The sequence below is a fragment of the Vitis vinifera genome, chromosome 1 (genome assembly GCF_030704535.1).
Source record: "Vitis vinifera cultivar Pinot Noir 40024 chromosome 1, ASM3070453v1".
Taxonomy (NCBI): Eukaryota; Viridiplantae; Streptophyta; class Magnoliopsida; order Vitales; family Vitaceae; genus Vitis; species Vitis vinifera.
In genome coordinates this window covers 7,265,540-7,285,572 of record NC_081805.1, presented here as the reverse complement: position 1 = coordinate 7,285,572, position 20,033 = coordinate 7,265,540, and the positions used below count along the sequence as shown (strand labels likewise).

The following is a 20,033-nucleotide window of genomic DNA, read 5'->3' as shown; positions in this document are numbered from 1 at the left end:
CTCCTTCTCCCCATAAAATGCTATGGAGCCAACAAGTTGAAGAAGAAGAAGCAAGGCTTCATTATTCTAAACCTGTGCCTAATAAGATGATGACCTTGTACTATGATCATTCTGATCCAGCTAATCCAGTCAAGGCCACCCAGTATCCAACCATTTCAGGGTCTCAGACCTTCAAGCAAGTCATTAAGGCTAATCCCTCTCAAAAGGAATTAACATCAAGCTCCTCTTTTTCAAACAAGCAAATTGTGGTGGTTGCCAACCCCACACCTCTTTCAACAAAATCAAGATATTGACAAAATGATTTAAATCAACTTCTTTTGGTTATAGAAAGAGAAATTTTCTCTGAAAACCCCAGAGAAATTGCTGCAAAAGCTTTTCAAGAAAATTTTCATTATCCCTCTGGTGATATTTTAAGAACAAGAAAGTTTTATGAAGCAGTCCTTACAGAAACTGGTTCTGTTAAAATTAAGCATCATGCAGACAAATTCAGCAAAATAGGTTTGGCATTCTTTACCTGCCATATCTATAAGATTCTTACTGTCAAGCAATGGGGAGGAAATCCTAATCTTTCAAGGGAATTTTCTGAACCATCAAAGCCAAGGTTTTTTAATTATTGGGATTATCAGAGAGCATGGTTTAATGCTTTTCTGATCCAGAATAGGGACTTCCATCATTCATGGATGTTCTATTTTCCATCTAAAAATCAGCTTTCCTCTTTCCCATTTTGGTTCTACAGTTGGTGGAATTATTATGGTCCGACTATTAAGATTCTTCCCAAGCCCATCCTGGATGGCTTTGAGCTATTCAGAAGTTCTTTTGATATCCCTAGAGAACTTTCAGCTTTTCCCCCTTTACTATTCTTCTTCAGCAAATTTGGCCTTACTTGGATAGTCCAGTGGGACTATATTATCATTACTGATGAATCAGCAGCCTTTCCATCTCTTGGAAGAACCTTTAAAACTAAATGGTGGGATGCCTTAAAAAATGATGCATCTATTGATACAGTTAAGCAGTATTTCCTCCAGAATCCCACACAAGTCTCAGCCAGTGATGATATGTCTCAGTTTCTCCTTAAAAAGCAACAGTTACAAGCCATGCTCGCAGCAGCTAAGACCCCTCAAGATTTCCAGAAAGTTCTTGAAGAAGGAAGCTCAAGTTTCTCCCAAGAAAATTCTTATGCAGAGTCTGATGATTCAACAAGCTACCTTCTAGACAATGGTGATGACTGTGAAGGAATCCTTCCTCCAATAAGAAGATCTAAGTAATCATCAGCCTTTTGTCTTCCATCAAGAATACTATACAAGCTTTGCAGTTTCTGTTACAAAAGCAGCAAGCATGTGTCTACACAGTATAAAGCAGCCTGCCAGAAGTCTTCTCAGTCAAAAGTAGGTTTTTCGGGGGATTTCGGTATAAATGTGAATCTTACTATTCACTATTCACTATTCAAGCACGGGTCTACTATTCATGGTTAGTATTTAAGATTCCTTTTTTGCCTATTTAAGGAGGCTCGGTCCTTATTTGTAAGCACGTTCAATTTAGGCTCCTATGCTCTCCCTTCTCTCTTCTTTCTCTCTCATCATGTAACCTCTTCAAGCTTTCAAGCTTTCTTCAAGCTTTCCTACCTTTGTTCATTGTAAGATATTTCTCCTTATATATAATATAAGTATGTTTTGATTACCTCCTATATGGATGGTTTTTAATTAAGTTTTATTTTCATTTCATTTTATGTTCTTATACCTCCTACATGGATGGTTTTAATTAAGCTTTATTTTTAAGTTTATGTTTTTTATTTTGTACCGCCTACATGGTCGGTTTTAAGCTTATTATGAACTAACAAGTTTTTTGGTTCTTTCTCTTTAAATTTCTTGTTGGATATCCTTTGTATTTTTTAACTCTCTTCTTTGTTTTGAATCATGACATAATTCCTGTTTTCATTGCATATATATATATATTAAAAAATAATTTTAAATATCTATTTTCACTTTTTATATAATTTTTTAGATTTTTTTTAATATATTCAAAATTTTTATTAATTTTTACATCCATATTTTGTTTCAAAATATCCACCGATATATCCAATATATCCCCGACATATCTATAAAATCGAAGTACCAATATGTCCGTGATTAGTGATATTTTCATCCTTATTTACAAGTTCAAATCTCTCTCATAACTTTTTCCTTCATAATCTAAAATATTTATAAAAATATTTCTATCAATTTTCTTTAATATGTGAAAAATCTAATTATAATCTAATATGAACTTTGAAAAATATTTTACACAATTTTTTTTTTTTCACAAAAAAAATATTTTAGGAATTTGAGACACTTCCAAGAGTTCCGGTACAACACTTTGAAGGTGGCTCCACTCAGGTAAATGAAGTAAGATGGCCTTGGAGCTGTGAACTTTTCTTGCGTGGTCCCTTGAATCCCGACCAACCTGGCTACCCTGGTCAGACAACTACGCTCGGGAATGGAGTTATGAGCATTTCTTAGGCCAAGATGCTCTCAAGTTGGAGTGTCTGGGGGACGGCGTCTCTCTGCCCGGCTGTAATGAAACGGACTCATGGGTGAGGCTTTGGACATCCAGAACCACCCAGGAAGACCTGGGCCTTCAACCCCCATGCAAAGTAGAAACGTTTGAGATTCACCCCAATGATTGAAGTTTGTACATAAGCTGAAGTTAATGCAATGCACCAACAGTGCAATCTCTACATCGAAAATTTACAACTCATCAATTATTGATGAGACAGAGTCAGAATTGTACAACCTTTGGACCGAGAATGAAGGTGAATGGCATCACTGTATGTTGGTAGTGATAATTGAGTCAATTGCGGTTCTATATGTCATAATCATTGCCTCCCATTATTCGACCTGGGTAATGCTGGTAAGACCTTTTCTGTTGAGTATTGATTACTCACTGCTGACATGGTAGTTAGGTTTGACGTTATAAATTTGGTTTCAGAGTTAACGTATTTTTTTGGTGGCTCAACATCAGGAGAACAGTACGCTTTAATTTGCCAGGTTTTTGGAGTTCTTATCGTTGAATTTTGCTAGGTTTTTAGGGTTCTTGTCATTGAATTTTGCAGAATAAGAGTGTACTTTCAGGTTTTTAGAGTTTTCATCATTGAATTTTGCTAGGTTTCCAGAGTTCTTGCCATTGAATTTTAGCAGGGCAAATTGGTGATGCATCTGGTAAAGCAATTTATAGTCCAAGAGAGTGAATGAATACCTGGTTGCATAGCAACAGAAACACAGGAAGAGATGTCATGGTATTAACAGCACGGTTGTATGTCAGTCACAAGAAAATACCAAAAAGAAATCAAGAGGTGAGGATCCAATGAACTGCAACAAAGAGACAAAGACAGGTGTATTTTGGTCCCCAATTAGTCATTTACAACTAAGAGCCGTGTTCCCTTTTCTATAAATTGAGGCTGCTCAAGAAATTTACTCTCCTGTGTCCCCAAAAATCTTGTTTCTTATTAGAATAGATTACACCCACAATGCACATTGGGATCCTTCCCCCCCCCCCCCCCCCCCCCCTAAAATTACAAGGCATTTTTCAAGAAAAAAAAAAGGGAAAAAGAAAAACAAGAAAAGGAAAACAAAGAAAAGAGTATTGTAAGTTACCCCTCAAATTACCATCTCCAACCCAAAGTCAACAAAATTCAATCAATTCTTTTCGCTTGCACTTCTATTGATGGACCACAACTTACTGAGCATTCTTTTAGGCCGAGTAGGAATTGAGCAGAGAGCTTTAAGCTTAGAGGACCTCCCAATTCCATCCGGGTGGATATCATTTTCCTCCAGGTCATCATCTTCCGCCAGCTTCATCCTTAAAGTTGAAAGGCTAGACTTTGGGGATTTGAGGCCAGAGATGCTCCACTGGTCCTCTGCCGCAACTGTAGTTGTGGTGCTTAATGGCGCTGGAGGCCTTGATGGATCAACATTGTGTGTGGCTAGAAGTGCCTTGATATTGTTAGGCAGCTCTGTAACTTGGCCACCGGCCATAGCCGCTCGAGCTTGCTCAAAGAAAAGGACTTGCACCACCACCCTCAGTGGCAGTAACTCGTTCTGTGCTGCATGCATGCAGGCCTCCACTGATAGTTTTTTGCAGTCTAGGATTCGGCACAATCGTTTCCTTTCACTCTTGCTGAGGTCTGGGTGTGCCTAGTTGTTCAGCCATAAAAATTTTCGAATCATTTGGTGTTTCGGTGCCAGTAATAAAGTCAGGGTAAATCTATGGCATAGTGACTCTTAAAGTTGGACACAAAAGGAAAAGAAGGCATGCAATTTTCAAAAATTGTTCAATGGAGAGATTGTGAAAACCTGATAGGATATTTGCAACTACAAATTCTTCTCATGTTTCCAAAAATAAAAGAAGATATATAGCCATAAACATCAAAACATTGATTGTCATACTAACTAAAGGTCAACAAAATGTTATATTTTGTAATCCCAGCATCCACATCTTCTTGTTTTGGACATTTTATCAACAGAAATTCCAATTACAATAATCAGGATTTAGATTCATCAATGAAAAATTGGTAGGTCTGCCAAGTCCCAATTGCTAACTAATCTTGGAAATGAGAACACCCAAGGGTCAAGGGAGTTGGTTATCTACTGAGATAATGGTGTCCCACATCCTAAAGTATGAGCGGTGCGGCACATATTGAGATTAATTTATTTTCATCTTTCAGTGCAAAAGATGACAATTGTGGGAGTCCAAGAAGGAAGAAAAAAGGGGAACTAAGAAAGCATAGAAAATTATCTTAATTCATCACAAGATATGTAATGTTACCTTGAGATAAATGTCAATAGCTCTGTATAGATCATCATGGTCTAGCCTTGCAAAATCTGGTACAGCCTCAGCAAGTGCTATCATCTTTGAAAGAGGCAAATTAACATCACGGGCTATCTCTTGAAGATACCCATCCACAAGCTTTGCCACCCTCAATTTTGAGCTATGGGAGGCGGAGGAAGACCTCCTGCTCTCCTGAAACCCAAAATCAACATTCTCTGCAGACCTAGACCTCCGCTTCTCAAAACTCCCCTTGACTCTCGGTGGGGTAATAGGGGGACTCTGCCCCTGCAACATGAACTGCTCCAGTATGATCATGACTATATCTAGGTCATATAATGTATCATTAGTATATGATAAAGAAGGTATTAACAGATCATTGACTGTTGCTTCCTCCAATTGAATTCCTACTCTTCTGGCCAATTCCATCTTGGAAGAAGAGGAAGCTTTGAGTATATTGGCTGCCTTTAAGAGTTTAAGCAGGAAACTACAAGAAACAGCACCCTTTTCCGCCGGGAGTAGGCTTACTATTGATTCCAAGAGAAACCGATGCTTTGAAGTTATCTCGCCTATTGAATCAGAATCTGGGTCAGACGCAGCTCGTTTCATGATGGTTCCATCTTTAGAAATGTTGGGTAGCCATCTAGACGCATAAATTTTTAATGCATCACCAATGAGATTAGATGGTACCTTCCCACCGGATTTAATTGCTATTATTGTTCTCCAATAAAGGTCTATGCCCAATTCAGCTATGTCTTCAGCCCACCACCCCTTACTAACAGGTCTATGTCTCAGGCTTTCTGTTCCATTACAGGACGACAAATCATCCCTGCCCCTTCGGGAGTAACTATGTGACAAATTCACCTTTGAGGGATGGCTTAGGACCCTTGAAGCGATTGCTTCGATGCAACGGCTTGTGATTCCAAGGTCTTCTGACCACAAAGGGTAGGATTTGGTGCTCTGCAGAGTCACAATTGAGTCCTTCCAACCATGAAGGATGCAGGAATTGAAGAAAACCTCGAGCTTGTATATGAGGTTTCCCTTCTCAACATCCTCCGTCATCTGGAGGTATTCTGCAGCACACCGAGCGGACACAATGTTGAAGGCGCTGAGAGTGATTGTGATTCCATAGCAAAACTTGGCGCACAGTTCAAATGCATCTACCCCACCTGGGAAATCGGGCAGTTGGACTATTTGGGGTTGTGCGGATTCATGGAATTCAGAGCATAGCCTCTGTAGACGCAAGCACTTGGAGAGCAAAGGAAACTGTGTGCCAAGAACTCAAAATCAAACAACTTCAAAATCAAACACCACCAAAAACATCATTCAAATGACAAGCATCAAATATCAAAATCAATATTCTCAATCTGAATTTTCAGAAAGTTTTTCTGGCCTTTTACCTTGTGAAGCATATATCTGCTTCCTTTCACTTGAACTATGAGATCACTAGAGATTTCTGAGGAGACAGACCTGCATTTAGGAAACAAAATCCTTGGAATCTCCCCTAAAAGATATAATATTATTGAAGAATAACACCTTATTCAATCAGTGCAAGCCCTACTTACCTCACAGCCTCGGTGGTATAGAAAGTATCGGGCCGTGACCCAAGTTTCATAAACTTCATGTCTGATCTTTCTTCCTTTTTATCAATTCTCAGCTTCTATATTCATCAGATGCTGCTCATAGTTGTTCTCACTTAAATCCAGCTTCAGGGAAAGCTTCCCCTTTCAGCAAGCAGCAACACCCAGGAGATTCCCCCTCCAAATAAATGTTCTCCAGACAAAGGAACAATTAACAGCAACCATTCCCTGTATTCAACTTTCCCCAACTGAGAAAGACGAATGGAAATCAATCCAAGAACACTTGTCAACAAAATAAAGTGAAAAAAAGAAAAAAGAAAATCCTTCAAACAGAAAAAGAAAACAGGAATGGAGAAAGAAATAACACTAGGAGCTACTGTTACTGGGTTTATTACCACCTCAGTGTTATATATGAAATTCAGAGCGGAAATGGCCAAAATATGAGAAACCCAGAAAACCCAGCACTCCAAAGTCCATGTCCTTTCAATCAAATTCCATACCCCATTTTGATTGGGACATGCAAACAAAGAATCAAAAGCACTCCAATCCCATCAAGATCAACCTATTATCCACACCCACCGGGTCAATTAAACTAAAAGCAAAGTAAAAAATTAACCCAAAAAAAAAAAAATAGCACTAATGCACATATCATAATAAAACCGCAGCATTACTCAAATTAGCAAAAAAGAGCAATAAAATAAAGAAACATTAAAGGTTATACACCTGAAAAATTCAAGAGCTTTTGATACTATCTATAAAACTGCCAATCATACGCCGGAAAATGTTACCTGAAAATTAGAAACCCTGATGCTTTTGTAACTTCAAGAATTTGGTATGTGTAGTGCCAGCGTGCAATGGGAAAGGTGACGCCCACGTGCTTATCCTGCGCCCACTTGTCCTCCTCTCCCTCATCATTGCCACACCATTTTTTTTTTCACTGTTCGCCCCTAAGATTATTTTAGTCAAACTCTATTTTATACCCAACATAGTACGCCTCTCCTTTCCATTATTATCATCGTTATCAAAAAGGGAATATTGCTAATTCCTTTTTTTTTAAACAAATATAATAATTATTATGAAAAAAAAAAAAAAGAGAAAAGAGAAACCCCCAAAAAGGGTGTTGCAGTTGGCTATAAAAAGATGCAAAAAAGGAGATATGGGATGTGTGTGTATCACTATCATAGATGATGGAGGCCTTTACGCCTTTACCCATTCCCACCTACACCATCCAGCCCCAAATTTTATATTCGTCTCTAAACAGACCAACCCTTTTGGTTTCCAAGAATAACGGTGATGCCCTCTCTTGCATTTATGGCCTCTGGTCCATGACCATGAAATTATCTGTATTATTGGTGTGAAACAAAAGAAGCATGGTTTACTTGGTATGGGTGATGTTTGAACAGCCAGGTGTGGGGTTTTTTTAGGTGGTGAAATGCTAAAATGCATTAATTTTGGCAGTTGAGGGTCTTCTTCCACCAGTTTTGTACATTGGATTCTTGGGGTACCTGAAATTTCCTTTACCGGTGTTTGAAAAATGTATCAAAACTGTACTGAGTTTGACGGAAAGGTGGGTCCAAATTGATTGATCAACAAACCTGCGGGTGATGAACTTAACTTGGTAGTGGGCGGCCCCCTGATGGCTCTGCCTAACCAGACGCTAGTACTAAGGTTTGTGGACGAGTTTTGAGGTGAAACGTGTGGCATGGGACCTTGAGTTCCATAAACCAAAAGCTTAATATCCACAAGGAAGGGTATGAAATACAATGAAAATTTTGAAGCCATACATCATCGGCTCACACTCACTGCGTCAAATAGAAGGCAAAGTAATTTATGTGGGTGTGACCCAAGTTGAAGTTAACCCAAACAAGTCTGTTTATTGTCGATTAGGGGTAGACACAGCTTTAAATGATTGGTTTTTTCCTCCCAAGGGCTGTCTGAGAGAAAGTCAAGAAATGGGCCATTTGACTTGCTCTTGGTCTGAAAAATCTCGCAAAAAATGCCAACGCGTCCTCATCGCATTCATGAACCTTGGTACGATACGTTCCACAATTATGCAAATAATTTGAGATTATTGTCATTCCGGAATGAGCCCATTTTGGGAACCCTCAAAACTCAAAGAAGGCCCATAACTAGTATTTCGGGTGCCCCTCAGGACTATTTGACAGGCTTATTGTCCTACTTCATATTCATTTCTATCCTAATCAAATGGAGCTTACCTGAAAACAATCTTAACATTAGCTAAAAATGATGATGTCCAAGGGCTGTCCACCTAAATTGCAGCAAGTCGGGCATGGTCACCAAGATAATAAAACCCGAATCTGTCGTGGTTCGATCAATGATGGGCAGAGACTGCGACCTAAGCTTGTGTTGGCCGCATCAGTGTACCCAATAAACTGGGGAATTGGCAATTTAGAAAATTGAGCAGTGGAGGGAGGGTAATCAAGTTGTGAAAGGAGTGACGTTGAATCCACTTCCAGCTAAAGGCGGTGGGCATGGATTGATGTCCACCGTACGTGAGAGGGCGCAATCCACATGGTGTACGGGGTCTCAGTCCGTGTTACCCAACGGGGTGGCCAACCGACAGCACCTTCCATGTGGGACCATCCCCTCTCTCTCTAATTTTTCACTCTATTTCCCTATTTCTTCCTTTGTGGACACTGGACTTTGATGCCTTCCACCCCATTGTTTTGTTTCAGTCGTAGTGCAATCTATGGATAGGGACCCTTTACTAGTTTGTAGTTTATAGAAGCAGCGGAGTCCCGAACCCTCAAGGCTAGAGTTGGGCCAAACTCGACCTTTAATTGCCCTCACCAAGGTCCTGGAAAGGTATCTTATCAATTTGGGTGCCATGCACTAGATTGGAGTCGTAGCCAAATCAAATAATAATGGGTTTGGTCTGACTTCAATGACAATGTATCTCTCAAGCACTCATGACATAATTCTAAAAAGAAAAAGAGTTGTTGCAGGTCGAACTTTAAGGAGAAGATGAACAACTAATATTGACCCATACAAAAGACTAAAAAGGACAAGAAACAAAGGCAATCAAATTGGTGGTCATGTGAGACTCCTCTCTGCATAAATGTTGGATGTGGAACATACCAAGTTGGGAAGCCCGGACCAGCATATGACAAAATGCAGTAAAACTGTGTGACCTAGGAAAGATGCAAGGACCCATGAGACCAAAATATGAACATAAAAAATAGAAATAAAGTCAAAATAAATGAGCCACACATATTACAATCAATAATTCCTTATTAAAAGTGGCAATTAATGCGTTCATGGAAACCCAAAAAAAGGACAGGGACAGACTAATGGAAAAGCATTAATAAGCCCAAGGGAGGACCAGAAGTTTGGGTTTGAACAATTCAGAGGGCCTGAAAAATATGGAAAGAAGCGAAGGGGTGGGGGCAGGTGGTGCAGCCGACACATGGTAATTTGGATGTACAACAAGACTGACGAAATGATCTCAACAGTGAGCAGATGAAATGTCTTGTTAGGACCAGGTGCGGTGAGTAGGAAATGCCATCACAGCATGTAATATCACTCTCAGTCCCTGCTGGGGGGCAAAAAATTTGTAGGTATTAGAGAACACAGATACCATGGAGCAGAGAGCCGAAGCAGACATGAAAGGGGAGCTAGTATCTGCCATGTGGTAAGAGTTTGGAGAGGGTGTGTGAGTTGTATGATTCAAAATCACACGGACCTCTCAATGCAAAAATGAACTGGCAAGTTCGATGCAGCAAAAGGAGATGTCAGCTTTTTCCAAAGGTGGACCCATCACATTAACATTACTTTAGGAACAAGATCTCCATTCATAAACCCTGTGGGGCCTTTGTGCTCCCTCTTGCATCCATGCCTAAAACCCCACTGCCCTTACACGTGGTAAATATTTATCCAGCCATTACTTGGCCCAACCTAGTGACAGTCATAACTTACATCCACAACTAATTACGGAAGAGAAATATGAGGATTTTCTTAGATCATGCTGAATCAGATTTTTCTTTTCTTACCCTTTTTCGTGGGGTCAGAGGGTAACGATAGATCTTCTTAGGTGGCTACCCAGGCGGACACCAATCGTACCCGGGTACGTCATTATGGCTTTTATATAATAATTAAATATTTAAAAAAATATAAATTTCTCAAATAAAAAATAACCCCATATATATATTTAAATATACTTTGTCTCTTCAACTTCTGATATCCTTTACATTTTATTATTATTTGCTCAAAAAGCCTATTAAAAAGCAGCGCCTCATTGCGTAAATGTAAATGAACAACTTGTTAAGTAATGAAATACAATTAAAAGATTAAAAAAATGCATATAACCCAAGTTCTAAGTTGTTTTGTTTTGCAACTGGCGAAAAATCATAAATAATCACGTGAAATCTTTCTAAAAATCAAAAGTCAAAATTGGTGGTTACCATATTTTAAAGGCGTTTGAAAATTTTCATTTTAGGATTGTCAATTTAAAGTTGGTTCTATCCAAATTTAAATCGGTATTCAAACAAGAGTATAAAAAAGAGTAATATCTTTTATATTATGAAGAGTTTGTAAAGGATGTTAAAATGTTTATCTTTAACAAATTTGGGAGACAAAGTGTTAAATTTAGAATGTAAAAGAACAAAGTATAGAACATGTCAAATGACAAAGTGTGAAACATGTAAAAGATCGAGACAATAAAATATATTTAATCTTAATATTTTAAATAAAAATAACATCAAATATAGATCTACAAAACCCAAATTTTGTCCTTAATAGCTATATAACCATTTACCTCCTCATACATCAAAGTTTGTGAGAAGTATTGATGCTATCTCTCTTGATGTCCATAAAAAACCCTAAGCTCTTCTGCAATATTGGAGTTTTAAGTTATGTTTCCTTCTTTCATTTTGTTGTCATTACTAAGGGACTAGTCATAAATAGGGAAAGGATGGTGCTAAAAATTCAAACTCAACATTCTTAAAGAGTCTTTAATCATTTGGAATGGGTTAAGTATTTAAAACTAACCTCATACTTAGCTTTTGTTGCTAATACCTTATTTTGGAATTTTATGATGTTTTATCAAGTGCTTTTAGGTAGTAAGAAGGAGAAAACAATACATAAGGATAATGTTTAAAATCCTAAACATTGTGTAGGAGGTTGAAGAAGTTGAATTTTTTTGTGTTGGAAGCTACCTAAAAACAATCAAAGGATAAAGAGGAAACTTAGGCGTCTTAGGCCATAATGATCGAGTAATGCAAGAAAGATGCTTGCACATCTTATATAATCATCAAATATGATTAACAAAAAGGACAGGAAAAGGATAAGAATGATCACTATCATGCTTCATCGTCCTACATCTCAATTGAGTGTCACTGGGAAGAAAATAATGTGTGAGCAACTTTATATAGTGCTTAATTGTTCCTTAAGCTTTGCATATAATTGTTCATGAAGGAAAGAGAGAACGATCATAGAGAAGCTCAATTACGCTTATACCACAATACTTAATTTTTCCTTCAGCTTTGCATTTAATCTCATTCATGAAGAAAAGTGAGAGCGAATATAGAGGAGCTTAATTTCACTTACACTTTCCACCTTAGCTTTAAGCATCTTTTATATTTGGCAAGAATAATCAAGTGGTAATGCTCATAAGTACATTAATCCATGAATATTACATACAATGAATAAATATTATGAATTTTGTAGAACTCATTACATGTAATCAAAATAAAAATATATGTATGATATCATTTTTATGTTTATACTATCTTTATTTCCTTTATTTTTATTTTTTATTTTTTTTATTTTACTATACATTTATTTTTTTCATTTAACATTTCTTTTTCTTCTCATTTAAAAACATAAAAATTGGTAATTAAAAAGTACAACATTAAAATTCAGTATTGAAATATAAAAAGAATTATTTGCTTATAAAATTAAGAGAAAAATAGTAAAAAACTATTAAATACAAATTTACAAAAAAAAAATGTATCTTCTCTTTTATTTCATATATATAATAATAAGAAAATTATGTATTTTAAAGAATGGAATCAATTACTAATAAAATTAGTAAAAACTATAATGAAAATGGTTTTGACAAAAAAAAAAAAAAAAACCCTGTCAAATAAGTTGTTTATGACATGAAATGTAGACATGGCAAAGGAACACTATTTTTTCTTCTTTGATAGCACTATATTCTTTTTTCTTCTTCTTCAATTTCAATAATATATGCCACATGTTGGAAAGCATAAAGATGAAGACAAGAAAATTGAGCGTAGAATCTGAATATGCAAATAACAAGAAAAATTGAAAGAAAGAACAATGTTTACTTATTAAGTCATACTTGTCGATCTCATTTTTCTTATAATGTCAATTTGTCCTTATGAATCTATATTTTTCATTTTTATTCCTACTTGATTATGAGACTTTCTTCTTTGAAAAGAAAATATTTTTTTTTTTTATTTTGAAAACTGATTTTTATTATTTTTGCAATCATTGTTTTTTTATATTTGTTTATTAGGGGAAAATAAGATAAAAAAGAAAAAAAAATTTGTGCGATTTCTAAAAGGAAAACAAGACAAACCTATGAACAAAGGGTTGGATTAGTAAAAAGGTGTTAAATACCTCACCAAACTCAAGACGAATCTAATTTCTACTACATAAGTTGAGAAAATTTTGGCACTCTATTAATTACTCAATGGATACCAATGATTAAAAAAAAAAACATCATACATATACACACAAATATCAAAAGACAAGCGAAACATGACAGGTAGTTCAAATCTAAGAAGCATCACAAGTGAAGTGAATGGATGAGCCTAATGAATGAGAGCCAAGATCTCCATATGAATGAGTTCCAAATAGTTTTAAGAATTTTCCATTAAAACATTTAAAAAGATGTTATCATAGGTGAAAATGGGCAATTCAAAAGTCAAAATATGATTTATAACCGGTAAAGAGTGAAGATGGAATGGTGATATCCTATATCAATACCTTAGGTTGATGTGTCAAAATTTCGATAGTACAATAGCCTAAATTGATAATTAGGTATTGGTATCGAAATCATGCTAATGTAATCAATTCATGCAATGGTGTGGAAAGCTAAATTAATAACAAAAGCATGAATTTTCAAACCTTTTATGGATTTTCTTTTGGTACCAAAATTAGAATACATGGAAACTCAACAAAGAGAACAAGACTCTTGACAACATAGGCAATGGTATCGAAATCATGCTATGGTGTCGAAAGCCAAATCAATAACAATCAACAAACAAAGTAAGGCTTTTGATCTAGTGTAGAAATGAAATCAACACCATGCTTGAATTCGATACTAAACCACAAGCTCATTGAAGCAAATCATTAATGAACCCAAAGTAAGGCTAATGTGTCAAAATTTCAACTCTTTAATCCCAAATTGATTTTTAGCCCTTTCTAATAATTTCTAACCATGACAAAGGTTTTGTATTGCATCAATGAGATTATTTATGCAAAGATGAAGCCTAGAAAACTTAAAAAACCAAGATTTCCATTAAAATTTTCAATTAAAGCCCAAATTATTCTAAAAAAAGGTTTCAAAAATAAGAGAACCAAAGTATTCATTCATTTGGAATTATTCACTCAAATCATCAATAGATTGTTGCAATACACATGAAAAAAAAAACCCGTTGTCTTGAATCCAACAAAGTCTCCCTTTGTTTTTTTTTTTTTTTTTTTTCTCTCCAAGAGCCTCATTGCATGTGAAGTCATTTTTTTTTTCTAAATGAAAATTCTCTAGACTATTCTTCCTCTCTTCTTTCCTAAAGCTTTCTATCTTACATCTATCAAAGTTCATTCTATTTTTTTTCTTTGATTTTTCTCATTTTTAAGCCATCTCAATCACAACCACCCTTCATTCACACCTCTTCTTTACTTTCTCCCTTTTGCATTTCCTTCTCAAAAGTCTTCTCAGTTTTTCCAAAGAAAAACTTTCCCCAATCCTATTTTCTTTTTTTCTTTTTTCATTATTTCCTTTTTTTTTTTTTTATAATTATAACGTGAGGTCATGTATGATTCCATTAGTGAATGGATGAATAAATCTCTAGTATGGAAATTTAAAAAAAATAGTTGGTGTCGAAATATTTTGATAGTGGAAGCTTAGTATTAGAATTAAATTAACATATTGACCATGAAGAGCGCATATTTCAAATAGTGTTGAAATTTTGACACCATGGCTTCTTTGTATCACTTTGTTATCGAAATGAAGAAATAAGTAATTTTATACTTGGCATCAAAATTGAATTGATAGTAGCCCTCTTACCATAAATTTTGGTTTGAAGGCTTGGTAGCCACTCTGACAATGACTTTTTGGTATCAATTTGGTATTATTGCAAATAGTTGTTTTCTCCAATTTTTTAATTGTTAACTTATTGCAAAATCCTCACATAGTATTTGGGAATCAATGAGACAATCTTCGAGCACCAAAATGAAAAGAAACTCTTGAAAAACAAAGCCATTGCTCTAGAACATCGGGAAGGATAAGAGAATAACTAGAATCATATGAACATGTATTATACTACCGAGAACAAAATTAGGGGTCCACAACCCTTCCATAACTATTTCTAATGGATAAAATATTGTGAGGTTCTATTCTCTAAGAGTGGACATTCTCAAATTTTTTTTATCACAGATAATGATCACAATAGCTCATTAGAGAAAGGAAAAATGATTATGATGTCATATATTGTTAGTGGAAATAAATGAATAATAATAAGAGGATTATGCTCTAACTTGGTCGAGGGTTTCAGAACTATTGAATGGGATGATATAAGGCACCATTCATGATTTTTTTTGCTAAAAATAAGTAAATTAAGAATTTCAACAACTAATTATTTACATTAATCAAGCTATTAACGTTAGCTTTTCTCTAATAATGTGTGGTCATATATAATTATATTTGTATAAATATTATTTAGGAGTATTCATTGATAGGTAGGTAAATCAATTGATTAGGCATCCAAGAATCTTATGTATGGAAGACTTAAATTATAAATAGGGAGTTATAAAAAATTTAATTTATTGAATATGATGTTACTTTTGTAACCCCATCATTATGAAATTTAATTTGTACATAATGTTTATGAGTAATGGAAGAAAATGGAAAAATATAACCTATGCAATTATATGAATGCATTCAAGTTGGTAGTCCACCATTACTCATTAATTTGCATATAACGGTTGTAAATAATGAGTATAACTCTCATATAGTCTTTGATGAGAATATTAAGAGATATAAATCTTTTATATAAAATTAAAGGCTCAACTCAAACTCTCATTCTTATGTCTTTTTGTTGTTTTACTTTTAATGGCATACATCACACAAGTGACTCATTCATTATATGAGAGTAGTGAGTTGAACACTTTGACTAAAACAAATCACAAGGTGACTTAAGTTCACTTCAAAAGTGTTATCGGTATCATGATTCTAGGTAATAATATAATCATTATTTTATCATTACTTTATTATTTATATCTATTATTTTTTATGCATCCAAAATTGATTTTCCAAAATAATTATTTCTGTATAAAATTTAATTAATAGTTAATTGTTAAATGAGATGAGAATGAAATGACAAATATTTTGGGATCAATGAATTAGGAATTGTTACATTGTTTAAAAAGTTTCATTGCTTTATATTTTAATAATTGTTTCATATTTTTTTTCCATACTTACTCTCATTTTTTTCATGTCTTAGTCTAATTTTTTCCACATTTATTAAAGGTTCAAATGATCACATTTGTTTTGTGGGTTTAAATTTTGAGTTTATTATCAAATAGGTACCATAACATTTTCCAATATTCTATTTAAATTTATTCTTTTTAACTTACCCAAAAAGGATTCAAAGAAAAATAAAATTGTAAATATTTTAGTTTCCATGAGCCCTAGCCCATTAGTTGACGCATGTCATGAATTTGAATGATAATGGTTATTAAATGGTTTGTGGGTTAGGCTTCTGAACTTCCTACTATATGGGTTTTAGCCTCGTACATGCTTAAACCTCATATCGTTGAAAAGTACAATTGTTGTATCACATCACCATGCTAATATGGTATAACTTTTTTTGCGTGTGGATCATTCATACCCACCATTTTGTTCCGATCGATGTGGACATTTATTTGTTGTAGATGAATACTCCACTTGAAGCCTAAAATATATGCTCTTTTATTTTGTTGCTTAGCAAGCACTTCAAAGGCTTTTAAGCAACTGATTTTTGTATATGAGGATCACTCGTGGTGTAGATAAAAAGAAGAATTGTGCATTATTTAGGGAACCCTATATAAGCCAAATTTGAGAAGACTCTTCCATTTTTTTTTTTTTTTTTGGAAATCTAACCAAGGGTAAAGGTTCCTTTCTTGTTTTGGCTCATTTTATCTAGTAAAATCCCCATATTCTACTCTTATTTGTATGGTATTATTGATGTAGAAGTTTTTACCTCAACTTTATGCATTTCAACTAATTCCTAGACGAGAAGTTAAGTAAGACTTTTTATTTCCATTTTATTTTTTGGAAATGTGATTGAAGTCAAAATATGTACTTCTATAACATATATATGATATGATATATGCAATATATAGTATTTAACTTATAAAAAAAAAGATATTTTGACGAAAGGTGGTTGTGGTTTCTCCTAGCGAAAAGTGTTGGTTTGGAGTGAATTCGAAAACCTTCGAGATTTCAGTTAACGAGGCCAAGGGGAAAGTGTTTAGAATAGTCTGCGAAAGGAGAACCTACTTTTCTTCTTGGATTCGATTCAATGGTAAGGCCTTGTTCTTCATTTTGGAAGGGGCTAAGAACTGTTGCTTCCTCAAAGTGGGGGAACATTTAAAAAAAGCTTGGGTGGAGGGAGGAAGAAAGCATCAGTTGGAATTGTGCACTAACAAAGCAGGTCGATTTTTGTTTTTCACAACTTGTGATGTAGGAGCTTGGTGGGGAGATGGGAAGGGGGTTGCCGATCAGCCCCCATTCCTTGACTCCCTTAAGTCTTGGGCTCAGTCCAGTTGGATGTTGAAAGGAAATCTTTGCTTAGCTCTTTTAGGAGGTTCGTTTATACTATTTGAGTTTGAAGATGTCGTTGAAGTTGAGAGAGTGCTGCACTTAGGGGTCAAGTGGTTTAAAGGTAAATGTCTCATATTGGCTTGGTGGAAACCTTCCGTTGGTTGTCTCACAAAGGACGGGAAGAGTTGAGAAGTGTGGGTAAGAATTCTCGGTTTCCCTCTGCACCTTTGGAGGATGAGTTTTTTCAAGAGCTTAGGGGATGCCTGTGGCCGCTTTGTGGGTGTTGATGAGGACACAATGGAACGTCAAAATTTGCAGTGGGCCAGAATCCTTGTCGAGGTAAGAGGGTGGAATTCTTGAGCCCTCTGCAGCTAGTGACATGTTCTACCTATTTTGCGGTCCAGTTATGGTAGGAGATTGCTCATTGGATCAATGAGGTGTAACCTTCTTGGTGTTGTAGGGGAAGAGGGGGAAAGAATGAGGGTGATGTTGGGTCACGCACCTTTCCAAGAGTTGCTAAAGTTTGCTTTGGGAAATAGGAGTGCTAGGTGTTGATGTTTGAACAGCTGCTCTCTGCAAAAGAAGGAAATGACATTGCCTCTATCCTAACAGGAACGACTGCAGGTACTGAAAAGAAAAGAGAACTTGGTGGTGCGAGGGCTTTAGGGGCTCGATTGGGCTCAGAGAAAGAGGTCCTTGCATCTGGTTCTCGGGCCTCGTCGGGCTTTGTTTTTGGAGGAAGCCTTAAAAAGCTTTTCTTAGGTTAGGCCTAGTTAGAAGTGGGTCGGGCCTGTTCTTTAAAAGGAGGGAAGACTCTCATTTCTTTCCCTAGAAGACAACTCCATGATCGGTGCACTAGTTTCCCATCCTCGACGACAAGTCCTTCACAAGGCGTTGACCTTTGCACATCTCTCCCAACAGCTCCAACGACGACCATGAAGCTTCTTGCTGACATTGCTCTCTTAGATGAAGTCCTCAAATTTCAAGGTACGTTTCTTTCATCTTGTTTTTCTTGGGGAGAAGGGCCTTCTTCTTTTACTACTTCTTTCTGGGTGCCGAATTCTTCTACTTTGGGCGAAGATCATAGAAGGCCAACTTTGTGTTTGAAGCGTTGGGAAAAGGGTGTAATAAAAGCAAGGGCCAACGTTGTAAAGGGGCCTCTATCCATGGTTCTATAAGATGGATCAGAGGTGGTTTTCCCTGAGAATGTTTCATTTGAAGATGATATGCCCTTCAACAAGAAGCTTTCCAATTTCAAAGACTTTAATAGATTTTTGGGAATGTTAGTTGAGGGGTACGAAGAAAAAATAGTTTTGTTACTAAAGAAGTTGAATGGTGGAGGAACACTCTATAAAAATATAAAAAAGAAAGTGGTGTTTGCATTGCACTTTGAAAGGGAACTTAAGATGTTGGATTGTACGGTCAACTATGGAGAGCCTGTGTTTGCGAATAGAAGGAGCGACGGGAACAAATGGGAATTGATCCTTGTGGATTGATGAAGATCAAAATCCTTGCTTGGAATGTTAGAGGGCTCAACGATAGGAAGAAAACGCGGATGATTAATTCAATAGTTAGAGCCCGGAAGGCAGATTTAGTTTATTTTCTAGAAACAAAGGTGCAGGAGATGTCGTTAAAGATGGTGAAAAGCTTGGGCGTTGGAAGGTTTATGGACCGGGGGGCAGTTGATGTTGGGGGTGCCTCAAGAGACATCCTGATTTTTTAGGACAATAGGGTTTTGGAACTCTTGGAGCTAGAGCGGGGTGTTTTCACCATTTCAAGTTGCTTTAGGAATGTGGAAGATGATTTTGTTTGGGTGTTCACTAATGTCTATGAACCAGTCTTATTGAGGGCAAAAGAGGAGTTTTGGGAAGAATTAGACGCTATCAAAGGCTTGTGGGATGATCTCTAGTGCGTTTGGGGGAGATTTCAATTCCATTAGATATCTAGGGGAAAAAAGGAATGGGCACAATCTGATTGTAGAGATGAGAAGGTTCTCTGAGGTCATCGAGGAGTCGAGTCTAAAGGATTTACCCTCTTCCAGTGGTCAGTTCACGTGGTATGGTGGCCTTAATTCTCAAACATCTTCAAGATTGGACCGCTTTCTAATCTCCAACGAGTAGGAAGATCACTTTTTGGGTGTTTTTCAAAGTGCTCTCCCTAGAATAGCCTCTGATCACTGCCCCATTTCCTTGAAGGGCGAGGGAAGGAGAAGGGGGGAGTGGTTAATAAAGGTAAGACCCTCTTCCGTTTTGAGAACATGTGACTTCTGTCAAATGGGTTCAAAGAGCTAGTCTGCACGTAATGGATAGGATACTCGGTTGCAGGATCTAACAACCACTGCATTGCTGAAAAGTTAAAAACTATTAAAAGTGATCTAAGAAGATGGAACAAGGAAGTTTTTGGTAATGTCTTTGCTAGAAAATTTGAGGCTCTTTCTTGAATTCAGTTTTGGGATTCAAAGAAAAGTCTTAATCCCGTATCCTTTTAGGAAGTAGAGGCTCATTTGGGGGATTTGGAGGAGTACAAGAAGTGCGTTTTAATGGAAGAAACTTTCTATAGGCAAAAATCTATGGAAAACCGACTAAAAAATGGTGATAAGAATACCAAATTCTTTCATAAAATGGCCAACACCAGAGTGAGAA

At 36.2% G+C, this 20,033-nt stretch overlaps 1 protein-coding gene across 6 annotated transcripts; it reads right to left on the bottom strand.

Annotated features, from left to right (window-relative positions):
• Positions 1-3,345: 3,345 nt before the first annotated feature.
• On the bottom strand, positions 3,346-7,297 carry LOC100267978 (BTB/POZ domain-containing protein At1g67900). 6 transcript variants are annotated; one of them, XM_010652160.3, is made up of 6 exons: positions 7,104-7,160; positions 6,779-6,942; positions 6,366-6,628; positions 6,201-6,270; positions 4,801-6,066; positions 3,346-4,169 (listed from the first exon to the last, which is right to left on the bottom strand). In XM_010652160.3, the coding sequence occupies exons 3-6, from the start codon at positions 6,422-6,424 to the stop codon at positions 3,672-3,674; spliced, it is 1,893 nt and encodes a 630-aa protein (XP_010650462.1). In that variant the 5' UTR covers positions 6,425-6,628; positions 6,779-6,942; positions 7,104-7,160; the 3' UTR covers positions 3,346-3,671. The 6 variants fall into 6 exon arrangements, with proteins under 6 accessions (XP_010650462.1, XP_010650472.1, XP_010650467.1 ...); XM_010652170.3 differs by lacking the exons at positions 6,779-6,942; positions 7,104-7,160 and adding an exon at positions 7,169-7,297; XM_010652165.3 differs by lacking the exon at positions 6,779-6,942 and having other exon boundaries at positions 7,104-7,170.
• Between the last annotated feature and the right edge of the window lie 12,736 nt (positions 7,298-20,033).

Bases quoted from the DNA above. Each gene is read 5' to 3' on its own strand.
- LOC100267978 (XM_010652170.3), bottom strand. From the start codon at position 6,424: ATGAAGTTTATGAAACTTGGGTCACGGCCCGATACTTTCTATACCACC. The intron at 6,067-6,200 runs GTAAAAGGCCAG...CTTGGCACACAG, and splicing joins GCAGATATATGCTTCACAAG to TTTCCTTTGCTCTCCAAGTG. The intron at 4,170-4,800 runs GTAACATTACAT...CTGAACAACTAG, and splicing joins CTATTGACATTTATCTCAAG to GCACACCCAGACCTCAGCAA.